Source organism: Entelurus aequoreus, linkage group LG21 (assembly GCF_033978785.1).
Source record: "Entelurus aequoreus isolate RoL-2023_Sb linkage group LG21, RoL_Eaeq_v1.1, whole genome shotgun sequence".
In the NCBI taxonomy this organism is placed as follows: domain Eukaryota; kingdom Metazoa; phylum Chordata; class Actinopteri; order Syngnathiformes; family Syngnathidae; genus Entelurus; species Entelurus aequoreus.
This window is the reverse complement of record NC_084751.1, coordinates 47551577-47575952: the sequence shown is the minus strand read 5'-3', so window position 1 is coordinate 47575952 and position 24376 is coordinate 47551577. Positions and strand designations below refer to the sequence as shown.

Here is a 24376-nt window from a genome sequence, read left to right as displayed (position 1 = left end):
TGATGATCATGTTTCAGTACGCTAGACAAACGCCACTTGATGATGATGATAATGTTTCAGTACGCTAGACAAACGCCACTTGATGATGATCATGTTTCAGTACGCTAGACAAACGCCACTTGATGATGATGATCATGTTTCAGTACGCTAGACAAACGCCACTTGATGATGATGATCATGTTTCAGTACGCTAGACAAACGCCACTTGATGATGATCATGTTTCAGTACGCCAGACAAACGCCACTTGATGATGATGATCATGTTTCAGTACGCTAGACAAACGCCACTTGATGATGATCATGTTTCAGTACGCTAGACAAACGCCACTTGATGATGATGATCATGTTTCAGTACGCTAGACAAACGCCACTTGATGATGATCATGTTTCAGTACGCTAGACAAACGCCACTTGATGATGATGATCATGTTTCAGTACGCTAGACAAACGCCACTTGATGATGATGATCATGTTTCAGTACGCTAGACAAACGCCACTTGATGATGATCATGTTTCAGTACGCTAGACAAACGCCACTTGATGATGATGATCATGTTTCAGTACGCTAGACAAACGCCACTTGATGATGATGATCATGTTTCAGTACGCTAGACAAACGCCACTTGATGATGATGATCATGTTTCAGTACGCTAGACAAACGCCACTTGATGATGATGATCATGTTTCAGTACGCTAGACAAACGCCACTTGATGATGATGATCATGTTTCAGTACGCTAGACAAACGCCACTTGATGATGATGATAATGTTTCAGTACGCTAGACAAACGCCACTTGATGATGATGATAATGTTTCAGTAAGCTAGACAAACACCACTTGATGATGATGATCATGTTTCAGTAGGCTAGACAAACGCCACTTGATGATGATCATGTTTCAGTACGCTAGACAAACGCCACTTGATGATGATGATCATGTTTCAGTACGCTAGGCCAGTGTTTGTCAACCCTTTTTTGAGACAAGGGACATTTTTTGTCATTGAAAAAACGCGGAGGCACACCACCAGCAAAAAACATTAAAAAACGAAACTCAGTTGACAGTAAAAAGTCGTTGTGGCAATTGTTGGGTATGACTTTAAAGCATAACCAAGCATGCATCACTATAGCTCTTGTCTCAAAGCAGGTGTACTGTCACCACCTGTCACATCACACCCTGACTTATTTGGACTTTTTTGCTGTTTTCCTGTGTGTAGTGTTTTACTTCTTGTCTTGCGCTCCTATTTTGGTGGCTTTTTCTCTTTTTTTGGTATTTTCCTGTAGCAGTTTCATGTCTTCCTTTGAGCGATATTTCCCGCACCTACTTTGTTTTAGCATATCAAGAATATTTCAGTTGTTTTTATCCTTCTTTGTGGGGACATTGTTGATTGTCATGTCATGTTCGGATGTACTTTGTGGACGCCATCTTTGCTCCACAGTAAGTCTTTGCTGTCGTCCAGCATTCTGATTTTGTTTACTTTGTAGCCAGTTTAGTTTTAGTTTGGTTCTGCATAGCCTTCCCTAACCTTCAATGCCTTTTCTTAGGGGCACTCACCTTTTGCTTATTTTTGGTTCAAGCGTTAGACACCTTTTTAACCTGCACACTGCCTCCCGCTGTTTCCCACATCTACAAAGCAATTATCTACCTGCTGCCACCTACTGATATGGAAGAGTATTACACGGTTACTCTCTAGACAGCACCGACACTCAACAACAACACATCATTTGCAGACTATAATTACTGCTTTGCAAATAATATTTTTAACCCAAATAGGTGACATTAGATAATCTCCCACGGCACACCAGACTGTATCTCACGGTGTGCCGCAGCACAGTGGTTGAAAACAATGCACTAAGTGAAGATGAGTAAGCAAACCTTCCCAAGTCGCTGGTAGTCCAGGTCCGCGTGGAGGTGCACCTCCCCTGTGCTGTTGACAGCGGGCAGCCAATGAGAGATCATAGCTTGGCGGGCGAGTGCAGGAGGAAGACCGACAAGAATCCTCTTTTCCAGTCTCCTCAGCATCCCGTGGTCCAGTTCCCTGAGGGAGGAACACTTTCTCCTCAATCACTTCACTTCAAAATAATACAATCATATTTGTTTTGTTACTGTAATATGCTGGCAAAGGCTACAAATAGTGGGATGTGAGGTTTGTTTGTGTTACCAAGGCAGATTGGATGCTGCCAGTACAAAAACCAGGTCCTCAGACCTGGCCAGTCCATCCATCTGGACCAGGAGCTCTGTCTTCATCCTTCGACTGCCCTCATGCTCGCCTCTGGAAACACAAGAGCAGTGCAACCATGTTGAATGCAACCTTGACACGCTTCACCATGCTAAGTGGCTACATGCTAACGTCAGATGTTTGTCATGAGTTACATTTGGATATTTTCCATGACTGTGTCAGATCATAAGCGATACACCCTGCGATAAATACGACTCTGCATTTGACGGCACTTTACAAAAAGATCAGCCGGAAAAATGAGGTCATAGACTTTATAAACATTTGTTCTGTTGAATAATATTTGTTAACACTTTAATCTCACTTTTGATTTTGGAATAATCACAATTAATTCCAGGTTATTACTCGCTTTTGTAATTAACTTTAAAGAAAGACCCTGATATTTTGACACAAATCAGAATGTCACACAGCAACATTTTTAAATGTTCTGCTTGAATGTCATTTATTTGCTCAAAACTTTTGTCTAAAATGCAGACAGGCTTTATTTTGAGAACTTTGCACTAATGAATGCATCCACCTGATCACCGACTGTATTAACGACCTTTTCATGTCACCATCTGCAGTTAAAGTACAAGAGCGTCTAAATAAATTGTGATTAATCTGCAGTGATGCGTGATTAATGCGATAATTCGTCAATTAAATGATTAATTGCATGAGTTAATGCATTGCATTTGACAGATCTAATACAAATGCATAAATTATATTCATATAAAAGTGATACATTAATTAGGGCTGTCAAATATAACAAGTTTGGTTATATAGTAAGTCTTTGCTGTCGTCCAGCATTCTTTTTTTTCCCTTTGTAGCCAGTTCAGTTTTATTTAGTTAGATTAATTATGTGAATAATTACAAACAATGATCACATGAATAATTGACACAGGAAGATGAATCAATTGCAAATATGAGTGAAGGCAACAACGTTTCAATTATGCAACTGAGTAATAACTTACAATTAATACAAATTCGAAAGTGTGATTAATGTGAATAAAAATACTCATTTGACAGGACTAATACAAATATATAAATTATATTAAAATAAATATTGGACATGCATAATGAGATATAAAGGTGAAACTCCAAAAATTAGAATATCGTGCAAAGTTTTGTTTATTCCAGCAATTATATTGACAAGGTGAAACTAATATATGACATAACGTGCAACTCAAGATATTTAAATCCTTCTTTTGATCAAATGTGATGGTTATGGTGTACATCTTATAAAAACCTATAATTGAAAATCTCAGAAAATGTTGGGTTTTCAAAAACTGTCAATCATGATAATTGTTGACATGGCTCACTTTGCATGTAGTGAGTATTAATATTAATATTAGTTTCATATTGGAAGTTAAATTGCTGACATGAATGGACTTCAGCAAGATATTTTTAATGTTTTGACGTTCACCTGCATTAACTTTTTAAACTGTTTCATGGAACCCACATCATGTTGCTTCCTCTCTGGCCCATCACTGACTCCAGCTCATCCAGGAAAATGGTGGAGGGAGCGTGGTATCGGGCCAGCTCGAATAGAACCTGCAAGGAGAAAAAGCACATGGGCCAATGCATTAAGTACACAAAGTATTTATGTCACAATTGTTGTGTGTACTTGTAGGGCTGGGCGATATATGGAATATACTCGATATATCGCGGGTTTGTATCTGTACGATATAGAAAATGACTATATTGTCTCTCCTTCTCACAGAGACATAAAACAAGCGCACCTTCTTACATATGTCACATACTGTCGCGCGTGCAACGTCATACGCCCTCGCCCAGCTGAGAGGTAGCGGAATGGGTAACATTAGCTGTGATGCTAGCGGAGTGGTGCGAGTGGTAATACGAGAGAAAGAAGGTGCAAATCTGGTAACAAATGAAAGAAGAATAATTAATTCCCAAGAAAAACAGCAGGGGGTCCATCGTCTGGCGGTGGTTTGGCTTCACGCGGAAAGATGTCGAACAGACAACCGTAATGTGTCAAGTATGTGGCAAAAGCGTTGCTACAAAAAGTAGCAGCACTGCTAATTTGTAGCATCATTTGAAAAGTCACCCGCTAGAGAATGAAGAGTGCTTGAAACTCAACATGTCAACATCTCCGGCCGGTGCCACACCCACAATATGCCGAAGCAACCATTTCCACATCAATATGAAACAAATAGTCAACAACAGAAGGAGATAACGTCCGCAGGAACCTACCACATAGTGAAGGACGTACATTATTTGATTTCCTATTATGCAGCTCATTTTTATTTGACACTTATCATGCACAAAAGTGCACTTTATTTGTTTTAAACTATTGTAGTGGCGTTCTGTACAAAAAGTGCACTTTAATTGAATGTTGTTTTGATGTGTCATCTTAGTGACATCATGCACAAAAGTGCACTAATAGCTTGTTTTAAAATGTCTCTGACAATCTTGCACTTTCTGTTTTGGAAATGACATGAATGTTTGTGCCACTGCTTAATAACTGTTTCATAAATACACTTTTAGTTGTGATTTCCCTCTCTGCATGAAAGTTTAAAAGTAGCATATATTAATGCAGTATGAAGAAGAATGTTTTAATGTAGACACATAGAATCATCATACTGCTGTGATTATATGCATCAAGTGTAAAAATGCATCAAGGCAAAATATCCACATTATATATGGTGTATCATGACATGGACTAAACATATCCACATATATATGGTGTATCGTGACATGGACTAAACATATCCACATATATATGGTGTATCGTGACATGGACTAAACATATCCACATATATATGGTGTATCGTGACATGGACTAAACATATCCACATATATATGGTGTATCGTGACATGGACTAAACATATCCACATATATATGGTGTATCGTGACATGGACTAAACATATCCACATATATATGGTGTATCGTGACATGGACTAAACATATCCACATATATATGGTGTATCGTGACATGGACTAAACATATCCACATATATATGGTGTATCGTGACATGGACTAAACATATCCACATATATATGGTGTATGGTGACATGGACTAAACATATCCACATATATATGGTGTATCGTGACATGGACTAAACATATCCACACATATATGGTGTATCGTGACATGGACTAAACATATCCACATATATATGGTGTATGGTGACATGGACTAAACATATCCACATATATATGGTGTATCATGACATGGACTAAACATATCCACATATATATGGTGTATCGTGACATGGACTAAACATATCCACATATATATGGTGTATCATGACATGGACTAAACATATCCACATATATATGGTGTATCGTGACATGGACTAAACATATCCACATATATATGGTGTATCGTGACATGGACTAAACATATCCACATATATATGGTGTATCGTGACATGGACTAAACATATCCACATATATATGGTGTATGGTGACATGGACTAAACATATCCACATATATATGGTGTATCATGACATGGACTAAACATATCCACATATATATGGTGTATGGTGACATGGACTAAACATATCCACATATATATGGTGTATCGTGACATGGACTAAACATATCCACATATATATGGTGTATCATGACATGGACTAAACATATCCACATATATATGGTGTATCGTGACATGGACTAAACATATCCACATATATATGGTGTATCGTGACATGGACTAAACATATCCACACATATATGGTGTATCGTGACATGGACTAAACATATCCACATATATATGGTGTATGGTGACATGGACTAAACATATCCACATATATATGGTGTATCATGACATGGACTAAACATATCCACATATATATGGTGTATCGTGACATGGACTAAACATATCCACATATATATGGTGTATCATGACATGGACTAAACATATCCACATATATATGGTGTATCGTGACATGGACTAAACATATCCACATATATATGGTGTATCGTGACATGGACTAAACATATCCACATATATATGGTGTATGGTGACATGGACTAAACATATCCACATATATATGGTGTATCATGACATGGACTAAACATATCCACATATATATGGTGTATGGTGACATGGACTAAACATATCCACATATATATGGTGTATCGTGACATGGACTAAACATATCCACATATATATGGTGTATCATGACATGGACTAAACATATCCACATATATATGGTGTATGGTGACATGGACTAAACATATCCACATATATATGGTGTATCGTGACATGGACTAAACATATCCACATATATATGGTGTATGGTGACATGGACTAAACATATCCACATATATATGGTGTATCATGACATGGACTAAACATATCCACATATATATGGTGTATCGTGACATGGACTAAACATATCCACATATATATGGTGTATCGTGACATGGACTAAACATATCCACATATATATGGTGTATGGTGACATGGACTAAACATATCCACATATATATGGTGTATCGTGACATGGCCTAAACATATCCACATATATATGGTGTATCGTGACATGGACTAAACATATCCACATATATATGGTGTATCGTGACATGGACTAAACATATCCACATATATATGGTGTATCGTGACATGTACTAAACATATCCACATATATATGGTGTATCGTGACATGGACTAAACATATCCACATATATATGGTGTATCGTGACATGGACTAAACATATCCACATATATATGGTGTATCATGACATGGCCTAAAAATATCCACATATATATGGTGTATCATGACATGACCTAAAAATATCCACATATATATGATGTATCGTGACATGGCCTAAACATATCCACATATATATGGTGTATCATGACATGGCCTAAAAATATCCACATATATATGGTGTATCGTGACATGGACTAAACATATCCACATATATATGGTGTATCATGACATGGACTAAACCTATCCACATATATATGGTGTATCGTGACATGGCCTAAACATATCCACATATATATGGTGTATCATGACATGGCCTAAAAATATCCACATATATATGGTGTATCATGACATGGCCTAAAAATATCCACATATATATGGTGTATCATGACATGGCCTAAAAATATCCACATATTAATAAAAGGCCATATCGCCCAGCCCTATGTACTTGTATACATCATAATGTGTGTACTTGTATACATCATAATGTGTGTACTTGTATACATCATAATGTGTGTACTTGTATACATCATAATGTGTGTACTTGTATACATCGTAATGTGTGTACTTGTATACATCGTAATGTGTGTACTTGTATACATCATAATGTATGTACTAATAACAACATTGTTAACTTGGTCAGCACACCTATTGTACTGGTGTACCTAATGTCGTGTCCACTGGAGAGCAGACTTACCCTGACCAGTTTTTCCGAGTCCCCTCGCCACTTGCTCACTATGCTCGAGGCCGAGATGTTGAAGAAGGTCGTCTTGCACTCGGTGGCCACGGCTTTGGCCAGCAGGGTCTTGCCCGTACCTGTGAGCGGGAGGTCAAAGGTCAACACGCAGTTGGGGTAACCGGCAGGGAAATGGTGTGGTTACCCGGGGGGCCGTAAAGTAGCAGGCCCTTCCAGGGAGAGAGGATGCCCGTGAAGAGCTGTGGGTACTGTGGCATTAAAAAACAACAACAGTTGGCATAACTTTCCATCTGCTTGGCAATCAAACACAAAAAAGCAGAGCTAAGCCTGATGTATGACTTGGTGGAGGTTATGGCTGGCACACACATTAGTAAGAATCTTAGGTGATGAACATGGTCTAGCCCATGGGTCACCAACGCGGTGCCCGCGGGCACCAGGTAGCCCGTAAGGACCAGATGAGTAGCCCGCTGGCCTGTTCTAAAAATAGCTCAAATAGCAGCACTTACCAGTGAGCTGCCTCTATTTTTTAAATTCTATTTATTTATTAGCAAGCTGGTCTCGCCTTGCTCGACATTTTTAATTCTAAGAGAGACAAAACTCAAATAGAATGTGAAAATCCAAGGAAATATTTTAAAGACTTGGTCTTCACTTGTTTAAATCAATTCTTTTTTTTTTTAACTTTGCTTCTTATAACTTTCAGAAAGACAATTTTAGAGAAAAAAATACAACCTTAAAAATAATTTTAGGATTTTTAAACACATATACCTTTTTACCTTTTAAATTCATTCCTCTTATTTCCTGACAATTTAAATCAATGTTCAAGTAATTTTTATTTTTTTTATTGTAAAGAAAAATATATACATTTTAATTTAATTCTTCATTTTAGCTTCTGTTTTGTCGACGAAGAATATTTGTGAAATATTTCTTCAAACTTATCATGATTAAAATTCAAAAAAAATATTCTGGCAAATCTAGAAAATCTGTAGAATCAAATTTAAACCTTATTTCAAAGTCTTTTGAATTTCTTTTAACATTTTTGTTCTGGAAAATCTAGAAGAAATAACGATTTGTCTTTGTTAGAAATATAGCTTGGTCCAATTTGTTATATATTCTAACAAAGTGCAGATTGGATTTTAACCTATTTAAAACATGTCATCCAAATTCTAAAATTAATCTTAATCAGGAAAAATTACTAATGATGTTCCATACATTATTTTTTTAATTTTTTCAAAAAGATTCGAATTAGCTAGTTTTTCTCTTCTTTTTTTCGGTTGAATTTTGAATTTTAAAGAGTCGAAATTGAAGATAAACTATGTTTCAAAATTTAACTGTCATTTTATTCTTGTTTTTTCCTCTTTTAAACCGTTCAATTAAGTGTAAATATAATTAATTATTAACAATAACATAGAGTTAAAGGTAAATTGAGCAAATTAGCTATTTCTGGCAATTTATTTAAGTGTGTATCAAACTGATAGCCCTTCGCATTAATCACTACCCAAGAAGTAGCTCTTGGTTTCAAAAAGGTTGGTGACCCCTGGTCTAGCCTGATGCATGACTTGGTGGAGGTTATGGCTGGCACACACATTAGTAAGAATCTTAGGTGATGAACATGGTCTAGCCTGATGTATGACTTGGTGGAGGTTATGGCTGGCACATACATTAGTAAGAATCTTAGGTGATGAACACGGTCTAGCCTGATGTATGACTTGGTGGAGGTTATGGCTGGCACACACATTAGTAAGAATCTTAGGTGATGAACATGGTCTAGCCTGATGTATGACTTGGTGGAGGTTATGGCTGGCACACACATTAGTAAGAATCTTAGGTGATGAACATGGTCTAGCCTGATGTATGACTTGGTGGAGGTTATGGCTGGCACACACATTAGTAAGAATCTTAGGTGATGAACATGGTCTAGCCTGATGTATGACTTGGTGGAGGTTATGGCTGGCACACACATTAGTAAGAATCTTAGGTGATGAACACGGGCTGGTTGGGATCAGCAAGTGACCTTATACCCCAGAGAATGAATAATAATGGAGACAGGATGTTATTGAATAAAAAGAGAGGTGCAGGGAGGCAGATGGAGGCATCCGTCCTCATCTGGGTGTGTAAATGTCACCGGCATGCAGACCGCCTGATTGGATGTCATCACATCCATCAGGAGCTGGTACGACATGACATCTGGATGTAAAAGTCCACATGAAGCGCGCGCCGTGTTGCCATATTATCCCACTTATAGATTTCATGTCAGCCCGACCTGACCCCCCGACTCTTTAAAGGAGATGTATTCAGAATCGAAGAAGGGCGAGCGGTGCTGAAATAGCAGTGGGCACACCTTAATGGGATAGACCACCGCCTCCTTGACTAATCGCTTTGCGTCCTCCAGGCCGATGATGTCCTCCCAGCGCACGTTGGGGTTGTGCAAATAGATGTCCTTTGTGGGCAACACACACACACACACACACACAGGTGTCCTTTAGTGTCAAGTATCCAATAAGGGAAACAAATAAAGTCTTCATTCATACAAAAACATAAATTCACTCACGACAAAGCACTTTGCTGCGCTCTAGTGGACAATATGTGGTATGACAGTCTAAGGTGCTTTAGCCAGGGTTTATTATTTCCCCTTATCAATACATTTTCAAGATTTTTCAGCTCTTTCGCAACGACATGATTACATCTAACATATATATTATGTAGAGCATATTATTTTTTACTTTATGCAACTACATGATTACATCTAAAAAACATATTATATATAGACAATATTATTTTTTACCTTATACAACTACATGATTACATCTAAATATATATATTATATATAGAGAATATTATTTTTACCTTATGCAACTACATGATTACATCTAAAATATATATTATATATAGAGAATATTTTTTTTACCTTATGCAACTACATGATTACATCCAAATATATATATTATATATAGAGAATATTATTTTTTACTTTATGCAACTACATGATTACATCCAAATATATATATTATATATAGAGAATATTATTTTTACCTTATGCAACTACATGATTACATCCAAATATATATATTATATATAGAGAATATTATTTTTTACTTTATGCAACTACATGATTACATCTAAAATATATATTATGTAGAGAATATTATTTTTACCTTATGCAACTACATGATTACATCTAAAAATATATATTATGTAGAGAATATTATTTTTACCTTATGCAACTACATGATTACATCTAACTATATATATTATATAGAGGCTATTATTTTTTACTTTATGCAACTACATGATTACATCTATAATTTATATTATATATAGAGAATATTATTTTTACCTTATGCAACTACATGATTACATCAAAATATATATATTATATATAGATAATATTATTTTTACCTTATGCAACTACATGATTACATCTAAATATATTATATAGAGAATATTATTTTTTACCTTATGCAACTACATGATTACATCTAAATATATATATTATATATAGAGGCTATTATTTTTTTTACTTTATACAACTACATGATTACATCTATAATTTATAATATTTTTACCTTATGCAACTACATGATTACATCTAAATATATATATTATATAGAGAATATTATTTTTTCCTTATGCAACTACATGATTACATCTAAATATATATATTATATAGAGGCTATTATTTTTTACTTTATGCAACTACATGTTTACATCTATAATTTATATTATATATAGAGAATATTATTTTTACCTTATGCAACTACATGATTACATCTAAATATATATATTATATATAGAGGCTATTATTTTTTTTACTTTATACAACTACATGATTACATCTATAATTTATATTATTTTTACCTTATGCAACTACATGATTACATCTAAATATATATATTATATAGAGGCTATTATTTTTTTACTTTATGCAACTACATGATTACATCTAAATATATATATTATATAGAGGCTATTATTTTTTGCTTTGTGCAACTACATGATTACATCTAAAATATATATTATATATAGAGAATATTATTTTTTACCTTATGCAACTACGTGATTACATCTAAATATATATATTATATAGAGGCTATTATTTTTTTTACCTTATGCAACTACATGATTACATCTAAAATATATATTATATATAGAGAATATTATTTTTACCTAATGCAACTACATGATTACATCTGAAATATATATTACGTAGAGAATATTATTTTTTACCTTATGCAACTACATGATTACATCTAAATATGTATATTATATAGAGGCTATTATTTTTTTTACTTTATGCAACTACATGATTACATCTAAAATATATATTATATATAGAGAATATTATTTTTACCTTATGCAACTACATGATTACATCTAAAATATATATTATGTAGAGAATATTATTTTTTACCTTATGCAACTACATGATTACATCTAAATATATATATTATATATAGAGAATATTATTTTTACCTTATACAACTACATGATTACATCTAAATATATATATTATACAGAGGCTATTATTTTTTTACTTTATGCAACTACATGATTACATCTAAATATATATATTATATAGAGGCTATTATTTTTTGCTTTGTGCAACTACATGATTACATCTAAAATATATATTATATATGGAGAATATTATTTTTTACCTTATGCAACTACATGATTACATCTAAAATATATATTATGTAGAGAATATTATTTTTTACCTTATGCAACTACATGATTACATCTAAATATATATATTATATATAGAGAATATTATTTTTACCTTATGCAACTACATGATTACATCTAAATATATATATTATATAGAGGCTATTATTTTTTTTACTTTATGCAACTACATGATTACATCTAAAATATATATTATATATAGAGAATATTATTTTTACCTTATGCAACTACATGATTACATCTAAAATATATATTATGTAGAGAATATTATTTTTTACCTTATGCAACTACATGATTACATCTAAATATATATATTATATAGAGGCTATTATTTTTTACTTAATGCAACTAAATGATTACATCTATAATTTATATTATATATAGAGAATATTATTGTTACCTTATGCAACTACATGATTACATCTAAATATCTATATTATATATAGATAATATTATTTTTACCTTATGCAACTACATGATTACATCTAAATATATTATATAGAGAATATTATTTTTTACTTTATGCAACTACATGATTACATCCAAATATATATATTATATATAGAGAATATTATTTTTACCTTATGCAACTACATGATTACATCCAAATATATATATTATATATAGAGAATATTATTTTTTACTTTATGCAACTACATGATTACATCCAAATATATATATTATATATAGAGAATATTATTTTTTACTTTATGCAACTACATGATTACATCTAAAATATATATTATGTAGAGAATATTATTTTTACCTTATGCAACTACATGATTACATCTAAATATATATATTATATAGAGGCTATTATTTTTTACTTTATGCAACTACATGATTACATCTATAATTTATATTATATATAGAGAATATTATTTTTACCTTATGCAACTACATGATTACATCAAAATATATATATTATATATAGATAATATTATTTTTACCTTATGCAACTACATGATTACATCTAAATATATTATATAGAGAATATTATTTTTTACCTTATGCAACTAAATGATTACATCTAAATATATATATTATATATAGAGGCTATTATTTTTTTACTTTATACAACTACATGATTACATCTATAATTTATAATATTTTTACCTTATGCAACTACATGATTACATCTAAATATATATATTATATAGAGAATATTATTTTTTCCTTATGCAACTACATGATTACATCTAAATATATTATATAGAGAATATTATTTTTTACCTTATGCAACTAAATGATTACATCTAAATATATATATTATATATAGAGGCTATTATTTTTTTACTTTATACAACTACATGATTACATCTATAATTTATAATATTTTTACCTTATGCAACTACATGATTACATCTAAATATATATATTATATAGAGAATATTATTTTTTCCTTATGCAACTACATGATTACATCTAAATATATATATTATATAGAGGCTATTATTTTTTACTTTATGCAACTACATGTTTACATCTATAATTTATATTATATATAGAGAATATTATTTTTACCTTATACAACTACATGATTACATCTAAAATATATATTATGTAGAGAATATTATTTTTTACCTTATGCAACTACATGATTACATCTAAATATATATATTATATAGAGGCTATTATTTTTTACTTTATGCAACTAAATGATTACATCTATAATTTATATTATATATAGAGAATATTATTGTTACCTTATGCAACTACATGATTACATCTAAATATCTATATTATATATAGATAATATTATTTTTACCTTATGCAACTACATGATTACATCTAAATATATTATATAGAGAATATTATTTTTTAATTTATGCAACTACATGATTACATCTAAATATATATATTATATATAGGGAATATTATTTTTACCTTATGCAACTACATGATTACATCTAAATATATATATTATATAGAGGCTATTATTTTTTGCTTTGTGCAACTACATGATTACATCTAAAATATATATTATATATAGAGAATATTATTTTTACCTTATGCAACTACATGATTACATCTAAAATATATATTATGTAGAGAATATTATTTTTACCTTATGCAACTACATGATTACATCTAAAAATATATATTATGTAGAGAATATTATTTTTTCCTTAAGCAACTACATGATTACATCTAAAAATATATATTATGTAGAGAATATTATTTTTACCTTATGCAACTACATGATTACATCTAAAGATAAATATTATATAGAGGCTATTATTTTTTTACTTTATGCAACTACATGATTACATCTAAAATATATATTATGTAGAGAATATTACTTTTACCTTATGCAACTACATGATTACATATTATTATTACAAATATATTATATATGGAGGCTATTATATTTTCGCATTCACTTATATTGACCAAGAAACACTATTTGGTATTACATTACAGTAAAATATGTGTCAGCCTTCACTATAAAGCAGTAAAACCATGTGATTTCTCCTAGCCAATCAGCAAAAGATATAATGATAATAGTTAAGACAAATATACTTTAATAGAACAATATGTGTGTTGTAAATGTTACACAGGTATGTCATTATTATAAATATAAAGATATTATATAGATAAAGCCTGAATGCAGCTGAGGTAGGCTCCAGCACCCCCCGCGACACCGAAAGGGACAAGCGGTAGAAAATGGATGGGATGGATGGATGTAGATAAAGTTGAAATAATATATTACTCACATACGGTATATTATTTATTTTATTTTACATATTGAGCTGCAATAATCTACATAATTGCATTCTATTATTTACATATAATATTTTAACTCAATGTAAATATCTTTATATAAAACAAACAATATATATAAAAATAATAATACAAATAAAATAAAAGGATGATTTTTTTGAAAAGCTTACTAATAGTTTCTAGTCACTTTATACATTTTATAACATGTCACTTGACAGTAGCCTGTATCGTGGATATTGCTACACTACTTTAAATCACTCACAAACACTAAAACCCTCATCAACTCGTACCTGAGATGAAGGACATTTTCATCAAATAATATTTATACTTCTGCGCGTTTGTATTTTGTACCTTACTGATGATTGTGGCGAGTTCTTTCATCTCGCCGCTCATTCCTGGAAAGCCACTGAGGGGCTTCATCAGACGCTCCTGCATGGGATGAAAACACTTCATCACAATTATTACTAATGGCAAAAGGTTTGCTATGATATGCTGTGATCAGCATTTTACTAGAATTATTACTAGAGGTTAGATTTGCTTGAATGAGTGACTCGAGTGTCATTACCACGTGCTCCAAGTCCCCTTCAGCTCCTGTGCTGTCAATCATCTGACCCTACAACACAAAATAATATAGGAAGTATTTAATTAGATCATTTAGAGGAGCTTTGAAGAAATATGTAACATGAAAGATACTAACACCAATCTGATGTCGGTCAACATATGAACAAAGCTTTGTGGTGACAGTAAATTAGTGTAATATATATGAATATATCTCAATAATCAATCCATCTACTGCTTAATGTGTTGTTTTATTTTGACTATACTGTACAATAGACAAACGCTGTAATAGACCACGCCTCCAGAGCAGAACATTAGTAAAAGCTCAAGATTACCGCAGAGTTTTAGGAGATTTACGGAGCAAAATATGTTTAACGGCAGCACAGTGGATAGTGAGTGTGCCTCACAATAAGAAGGTTCTAGGTTCGATCCCCGAGCTCGGGGTCTTTCTGTGTGGAGTTTGCATGTTCTCCCCGTGACTGCGTGGGCTTCCTCCCACCTCCAAAGACTTGCACCTGGGGATAGGCCCCTCCCACCTCCAAAGACATGCACCTGGGGATAGGCCCCTCCCACCTCCAAAGACATGCACCTGGGGATAGGCCCCTCCCACCTCCAAAGACAAGCACCTGGGGATAGGCTGATTGTCAACACTAAATGGTCCCTTGTGTGTAAATGGTGTCTGTGTTGATTCTATAAAAAGGTGGTGACTTGTCCAGGGTGGGATAGGCTCCAGCACCCGTGATCCCGAGAGGGACAAGCGGTAGAAAAATGGATGGATAGATGATGTTTAGCTATTCTGACAATGGCTTGAAAACAATTAGGTTATGGTTTAAGTTGATTTCTAACATGTATACAAACACAATATGATACATCAGATAATCAAACATTTCTCATTTTACTTGACATGTTCCATAAAAAGTAGAAAGAAGTAAAGTTTGAACAATTAGGGATTAAACAAACAAAAAAACTAAAATGATTTGGCAGAAAGTAAATGATTAAAGACAAACATAAGTGACTAACTTTTTACTCTATAGTGTGTGATGTCATAATGATACAGATGTTATTATATTATACATCTTTATTATAAATACAAATATTTTATAGCAAAAAAACAATAAATACATTCTCTTGTTATATACAAAATATACGATTATATTTTATCATTTATAAAACTATTACACATAATACGCCCAATACGAAGTTAGTGGCACTTCCTAATTGAAGAATAGTGTTAAAGAAAAAATACTACAATAAATAATAGTAAAATATTTGAGTATTTTATACCATAATTATTAACTGCATGTGCAAATAAAGGCCACCCCAAATTGTTAAACATACTTGGACAATAAATATGTTTTCAAATGCCACTTTCCAACCAAATTCCTTTCAGGCTGTAAATATAAAATATTATATTTACACTCTAGATTAGAAAGAGGTTCCGTAGCAGAACCTCCAGGTTCTGTAACAGCTTCTTCCCTCAGGCCGTCAGACTCTTGAACGCATCATAATAATCCCCTCAATTCCCCCCAAAAATGGATTAAGTGGCTGGAATATAAAGACAATATAACATACATCCATAAACCTGGATGCATATGCAAAAGTGCAATATATTTATCTGTACAGTAATCTATTTATTTATATCTGCACCTTATTGCTCTTTTATCCTGCACTACCATGAGCTAATGCAACAAAATGTTGTTCTTATCTGTACTGTAAAGTTCACATTTGAATGACAATAAAAGGAAGTGTAAGTCTCTAAGTCTAATTATTTATAAAACTATTACACATAATACGCCCAATACGAAGTTAGTGGTACTTCCTAATTGAAAAATAGTGTTAAAGAAAAAATACTATAATAAATAATAGTAAAATATTTGAGTATTTTATATCATAATTATTAACTGCATGTGCAAATAAAGGTCTTGGTTTCTTGCATGGAAGAAAGAGAGCACAGTCGACCAAGTCAAACTCCTTGTGTGTTAAACATACTTGGCCAATAAGTATGTTTTTAAATGCCACTTTCCAACCAAATTCCTTTCAGGCTGTAAATATAAAACCTTATATTTACACTTTAGAACAGACCTGGGCAAATTAAGGCCCGGGGGCCACATGCGGCTCGTTAAGCTTTTCAATCTTTCAATATTTTTTTTAGATCTTTAAGATGTAAAGTGTAGCTGCCATTATGATGTGCAGTGAGGTTTTCTAACGACCGTAAGTCTTCAACTATACAAAGTATTTCAATGGTTGGAATATGCGCTTATGGATGATATACTAGTTACTATGGTAATATAATTAGTTACTATGGTAATTAATTAGTTACTATGGTTATGTAATTAGTTACTATGGTCATCTAATTAGTTACAATGGTAATCTAATTAGTTACTATGGTCATCTAATTAGTTACTATGGTAATCTACGTCACAGCAGCTCAGACGAGGCACCAAGCAGTGTGGGCGGGAAGCGTTTCCACAGACGTGGAAGGAGATTTTCACAACAAAGTTCTAAAGCTTAGTGATGTATCAGATATATCAGATTGTAGGTGCAGTGTTTCCCATAAACTGCCATGATACCTGTGGCGGTGGGGGCCTGGCTATGGGCGTGGTCACCATGACATCATCGAGTAATTTGCATAATTTACTACAATATATGATTTTCTCTAAAAAGGCTCAAAAAATGTATACTTACTAATTAATAATAACAGTTTTGTTTTAAACGTCCATCCATCCATCCATTTTACAATATAATTACAACACTTTATGTACATATTTATATACAGATTTGAACAATAATTTATTCACTGAAATATATTTATTAATTGTGGTTCTTACAAAAAAAATATTTTATAAAATATAAAAGCTAAAATGTCTCTTAAAGCTCTGCCCCTTTAATTAGTGCATACTAAATAATTTAACTTTAGCCTACTACTACAAGCATATTATTTACCAGCAACATAAAGTGAAACAGAGGCAGAGGTGTCCTGCCACAGTCAGTAACAAATAAACAGAAAACAGTAGTGGTCAAATACAAATAAGGCAACAAGAGAAGTATCCTACACTTCTCTTTTGTAAAGTAAATGTGAACAGCCGATATGGGCATCTACATCTACTATATGATTTGCCTGAGAAGCTGGACAGGATAAAAAAAAATTAAAAAATAAATAAAATTAAATTAAACATTTTTTAAATTTTTTTTATTTTTTATTTGTGGCGGACGTAATTCTTTCGTGGCGGGCCGCCACAAATAAATGAATGTGTGGGAAACCCTGAGGTGGGTTTATTTTGTATCCTTCGTGTTCATATTTCACTGTTCGTTGCATTTTTGTTGCGTTTCACTTGATTGTAAAATATGTCGATCGAAAGGGGGTGTGACGTTCATATTTTGTCAATATTCAGTGTTTTATCGTTCGTAGAAAAATGTAAAATTACATTACGTTTTTTAAGGCGGTCTGTCATAACATTTTTAGCATTCAATCAGACTTTATTGTGAGGTTTTGTATTAGTTTTCCTAAAAAATAGATATACCGGCCCCCAGACACATTTTTTTCCTCTAAATGTGGCCCCCCGAGTCAAAATAATTGCCCAGGCCTGCTGTAGATAGAGGTTCGGCAGCCTCCGTAGCAGAACCTCCAAGTTCTGTAACAGTTTCTTCCCTCAGGCTGTAAGACTCTTGAACGCATCATAATAATCCCCTCAATTCCCCCCAAAAATGGATTAACTGGCTGGAATATAAAGACAATATAACATACATCCATAAACCTGGATTATATTTATCTGTACAGTAATCTATTTATTTATATCTGCACATTATAGCTCTTTTATCCTGCACTACAACCAGCTAATGCAACAAAATGTTGTTCTTATCTGTACTGTAAAGTTCACGTTTGAATGACAATAAAAGGAAGTCTAAGTCTAACCTTCCTGGTTATGGCCGTCCCACTGTGAGCGATGGGGCAAACACTCAGACCAAATTCTGTGGACTCCAGAGGACAAGGTGGTGCTTCCCCCTATGATTCAAAAAACACAAGATTTTAAGTAATATGCATGTTATATTCATTTCTTTCCATACATTGGACTGTACATTGGCCACATTCCCTCTCGTTCCTCCAGAGGTTGTCGCCTGGATTTTGGGGAGAGGCCTCACGGCTGAACAAGGTGCCCTGGAGCGCGACACATACATGACAGAAGAAGTTTTGATGTCATAGCACAGAACATTCTGCATACAAACAAAATAAACTCACCTCTTTTTACCAACAATTCTTGTATTTCTTTCACCTGGACAGGAAGAGACATGTTAGTTATGACGTGACGTCACGGCGGCTGTTGGGACGTCACCTGCTTCTGACACTCTCTTGATGAGTTTGGGATACTTCTGGAACTTCACAAAATGGTAGCTCTCGTACTCCATCAGCACCATCTCCAAATCGATGTTGTCGCAAACTTCAAACTTTTTCAAGCCGCCGTTCATCTCCTGGTCCAAGGCCAGGGCTGCGGCCACGTAGCTGGATGTGGATGGATGCGCGGCAACACGTGACATGCTAGACTTGTGTCAGTTTAAATGTTTAATGGCCTTTCATACTGACCCTTGCCCCATCAGGTGTTGGTAGATGAGGACGAGGAGGCTCTTCTTCCTCATCTCAATCCTCATCTCATCCTATTGTAAAACACAAAGCCAGAATTAAAATCATATATATACACTATAATGCCAAAAGTATTTGGCCACCCATCCAAATGATGAGAATCACTAATCACAGGTGTATCAAATCAAGCACTTTTGCATGGAGACTGTTTCTATAAACATTTGTGAAAGAATGGGCCGCTCTCAGTGATTTCCAGCGTGGAACTGTCACAGGATGCCACCTGTGCAACAAACACAGTCGGGAAATTTCCTCGCTCCTAAATATTCCAAAGTCAACTGTCAACTTTATTATAAGAAAATGGAACAACAGCAACTCAGCCACCAAGTGGTAGGCCACGTAAACTGACAGAGAGGTCAGCATAGTGCAAAGACTTTCTGCACAGTCCCTTGCTACAGAGCTCCAAACTTCATGTGACCTTCCAATTAGCCCACGTACAGTACGCAGAGAGCTTGATGGAATGGGTTTCCATGGCCGAGCAGCCGTATCTAAGCCCTACATCACCAAGTCCAATGCAAAGCGTGGGATGCAGTGGTGTAAAGGACATCGCCACTGGACTCTAGAGCAGTGGAGACGCCTTCTCTGGACTGATGATCACACTTTTACATCTGGCAATCTGATGGACCAGTCTGGGTTTGGAGGTCACCAGGAGAACGCTACATTTCGGACTGCATTGTGCCGAGTGTGACATTTGGTGGGGGAGGAATTATGGTGTGGGGTTGTTTTTCAGGAGTTGGGTTTTGCCCCTTAATTCCAGTGAAAGGAACTTTGAATTCTCCAGGATACCAAAACATTTTTGGACAATTCCATGCTCCCAACCTGGTGGGAACAGTTTGGAGCGGGCCCCTTCCTCTTCCAACATGACTGTGCACCAGTGCACAAAGCAAGATCCATAAAGACATGGATGACAGAGTCTGGTGTGGATGAACTTGACTGGCCTGCACAGAGTCCTGACCTGAACCCGATAGAACACCTTTGGGATGAATTAGAACGGAGACTGAGAGCCAGGCCTTCTCCACCAACATCAGTGTGTGACCTCACCAATGCGCTTTTGGAAGAATGCTGGAAAATTGCTATAAACACACTCAGCAACCTTGTGGACAGCCTTCCCAGAAGAGTTGAAGCTGTAATAGCAGCAAAGGGTCATATTGAACCCTATGGGTTAGGAATGGGATGGCACTTCAAGTTCACATGTGAGTCAAGGCAGGTGGCCGAATACTTTTGGCAATATAGTGTATATATTTAAAAGTAACTATAGTGAGAACAGTCCTTCCTGCATGTGACACTTACCGCCGCTAGAGAGAGACAAACTACCATAAATGGCGCGCACAGAGCCGGGTAACCATAGCAACGAGTAGACGCCATTACTATAGTATTTTCCTCAACTCACTTAACTGTTTTACGTGAAAAATACGAAATACATGAGGCGGTGCGTACTTACGTTTATTCATATTAACGTATATACATAATATATTCCAATAATTACAGCATTCACCGTCGTGTGGTCATTAGCTGAACGATGTTAGCATAAAGACAACATTAAAACTGCTTCGTAAGTGTGATGTAATTCACTCACCGCCTCCCGGGCTTGATGTGCCGTTTTTATAGCTGTGTAAGATAGTTCCATTTTGTCTCAATATGTGTTTGTTTTTAAGATATATATACAAATATGTAAGGTGGCGTCTTTTCGACGGTTGTTCTCTCCCTTCGCGTGCCTGAGTTGTGATTTGTCCATCAGGACTTGCCGTAGTGCGACTTCCTGTTTATGCTTTAAAACATTATTATTATTATTATTATTATTGAACAACAAACATACATTTATAATTCACACAAAAGTCAAGTCACTTTCAACGTCAAGGAAAGAAAACAAAAGCAAATACAAATAGAGTAATAATACTAAAATATATGAAAAAATAAAAAGACAAAAAGCGCTACCTAAATCACTTTAAATGCTTTTAACAATTATTTCAATTTAAGGGCTTTTGTACTTTTAATCATGCTCCAAGATTTGATTGATAATTGTAACTCATTAAGCCAATTAGAAAATGTAGGCCTTACTTTCATAAGTCGACATTTATGTAGAAACATTTTGGCCTGGAGCATCATAATGTTGACACACATTTCTATGTTACAGTCATTTATAAAAATACCAAATTTGATCTCTTCTATATAGAATGGCGACATCTGCACACCCTTGTCTCTCAGCCAATCTCTCGTCTCTTCCCAAAACACATGTACACTCTCACACATGTACAGTATCACACAAACACATGTACACTCTCACACACACACATGTACAGTATCACACAAACACATGTACACTCTCACACACACACATGTACAGTATCACACAAACACATGTACACTCTCACACACACACATGTACAGTATCACACAAACACATGTACAGTATCACACACACACATGTACTCTCACATTCCACACATACATGTACAGTATCACACACACACACGTACAGTATCACACACACACATGTACACTCTCACATTCCACACACACATGTACACTCTCACACACACATACCGTATCACACACACATGTACAGTATCACACAAACACATGTACAATATCACAAACACATGTACAGTATCACACAAACACATGTACAGTATCACACAAACACATGTACAGTATCACACACACATGTACAGTATCACACACATATGTACAGTATCACACACACATGTACAGTATCCCACAAACATGTACAGTATCACATTCCACACACACATGATTGACATCCTCTACAGCTCCACACATATAACAGCCATCAACCTCCATGTTAAATTTAAGTTTCAAAAAATCATTTGAAGGGTATATATTCCATTAATAATTTAAAATTGTATTTCTTCAATTTTGGGAAGAATTGGGTATTTAATATATCTCGTCCTTATTTTCTTTAGCTCAACTTTTGTAAACTCCTTCAGGATATATTGTCTATGAACTGTGCCCGGAAAATCCTCTTTATACCTAATGACAGTTAGGTTACATCAACACAAATCAACTCGATGAGGCAATTCCTGAAGTTGAACTGAAATCCTGGAATTTGTTTTTAGAATTGTTGGAGTAGAGCACACAACTCCCAAACAGGATGAGTATTTTGAAGTTGGAACAGTTTGAATCAGAAGAAAAATGTGGGAGTTGTGGAACTTTAAAGAATGTCCCATTGATTTCATTGGGAATTTCCAAACAATTTGGGAATTTCGGGAAAAGCGGGAATTTTTTTGAGAATGGTAAAAAACTTGAATGGTCTGAATGAGTTAAAATGGTATGTGTTGGAATTTTTTTTAAATCGGTCGAGAAATGTTGGAGTAGTATCATGTTGAATGGAGAAATGGTATTTAAGAATTCCTGGAATTTTTTGTGTTAAAAAAACAACTTGTTTTTTTGTCCTGATTAAGAGGAATGTTTGGACGGTGGAACGGTTGAAGTGGTTTGAAAAATGTGGGAGGAGTAGTCGCCAGAAAAAAGGGTGGAAATAGGGCTTTGGAACACCAGGAATTCTGGAAAATCCTGAAATTTTTTTGAACTTGAAAAAGGGAAGTTTGAATATCCAGAACGGTGGAATGCGTTGAAGGTGGAATGGTTTGAATAGGTTGAAAAATTTGGAAATGGTGGACGTTTGAAAAATGGCCAATTCATTTTGAATGGGAAAAAACGTCCCAGAAAACATGGAATTCTGTGAAATCTGGGAATTTGTCAAGGGAAAGCGCGCGATTCCCGAATAGGCTGAACAGTTTCAAGTTGGAACGCTTTGAATCGGGTGAAAAATGTGGAAGGTAGAACGCGCCAAAATCTGGAGAATAATAATAATAATAATAATAAATAGATGAATATCGGTGTAGAAAAGCATATGTGTGAATGTTTTGGAGCATTCACACAATTACTGTTAGATTTCAAAGCAAGTGACGACTGGTGTTTCGAGTTATTTTACTCTTTAGATGAAAGGTTGTCTCTCTATCTGTGCTAGAGACTCCATCCATTTCCTACTGCTTGTCCCTAACGGGGTCTCTTAGTATTATGAAGTGGTCTGTGGAGCCACAATAGTACGTGTTTGTTTTAGTGCTACTTTTGCATTTGATCTCTTAATACTGTACAATGCATGTACAGTTAGGACAGAGCTATTCTATTACATAATAAAGAAAACGCAGCTTCAACAGTCCG

At 34.3% G+C, this 24376-nt stretch overlaps 1 protein-coding gene across 1 annotated transcript in view; it reads right to left on the bottom strand.

The window, feature by feature from the left end:
• The window catches only part of katnal2 (katanin p60 subunit A-like 2), a 41720-nt gene extending 19804 nt beyond the window's left edge, over positions 1-21916 (bottom strand). The window contains exons 1-14 of the mRNA XM_062032241.1: positions 21768-21916; positions 20138-20208; positions 19890-20056; positions 19796-19829; positions 19636-19714; positions 19472-19561; positions 15566-15613; positions 15352-15429; positions 9932-10030; positions 7778-7841; positions 7594-7712; positions 3673-3764; positions 2160-2270; positions 1874-2036 (exon numbers count right to left, since the gene is read on the bottom strand). Of these exons, the coding sequence (XP_061888225.1) occupies positions 1874-2036; positions 2160-2270; positions 3673-3764; positions 7594-7712; positions 7778-7841; positions 9932-10030; positions 15352-15429; positions 15566-15613; positions 19472-19561; positions 19636-19714; positions 19796-19829; positions 19890-20056; positions 20138-20208; positions 21768-21818 (1266 nt within the window). The 5' untranslated portion in view covers positions 21819-21916. The remainder of the gene's footprint in view (positions 1-1873; positions 2037-2159; positions 2271-3672; positions 3765-7593; positions 7713-7777; positions 7842-9931; positions 10031-15351; positions 15430-15565; positions 15614-19471; positions 19562-19635; positions 19715-19795; positions 19830-19889; positions 20057-20137; positions 20209-21767) is intronic.
• Between the last annotated feature and the right edge of the window lie 2460 nt (positions 21917-24376).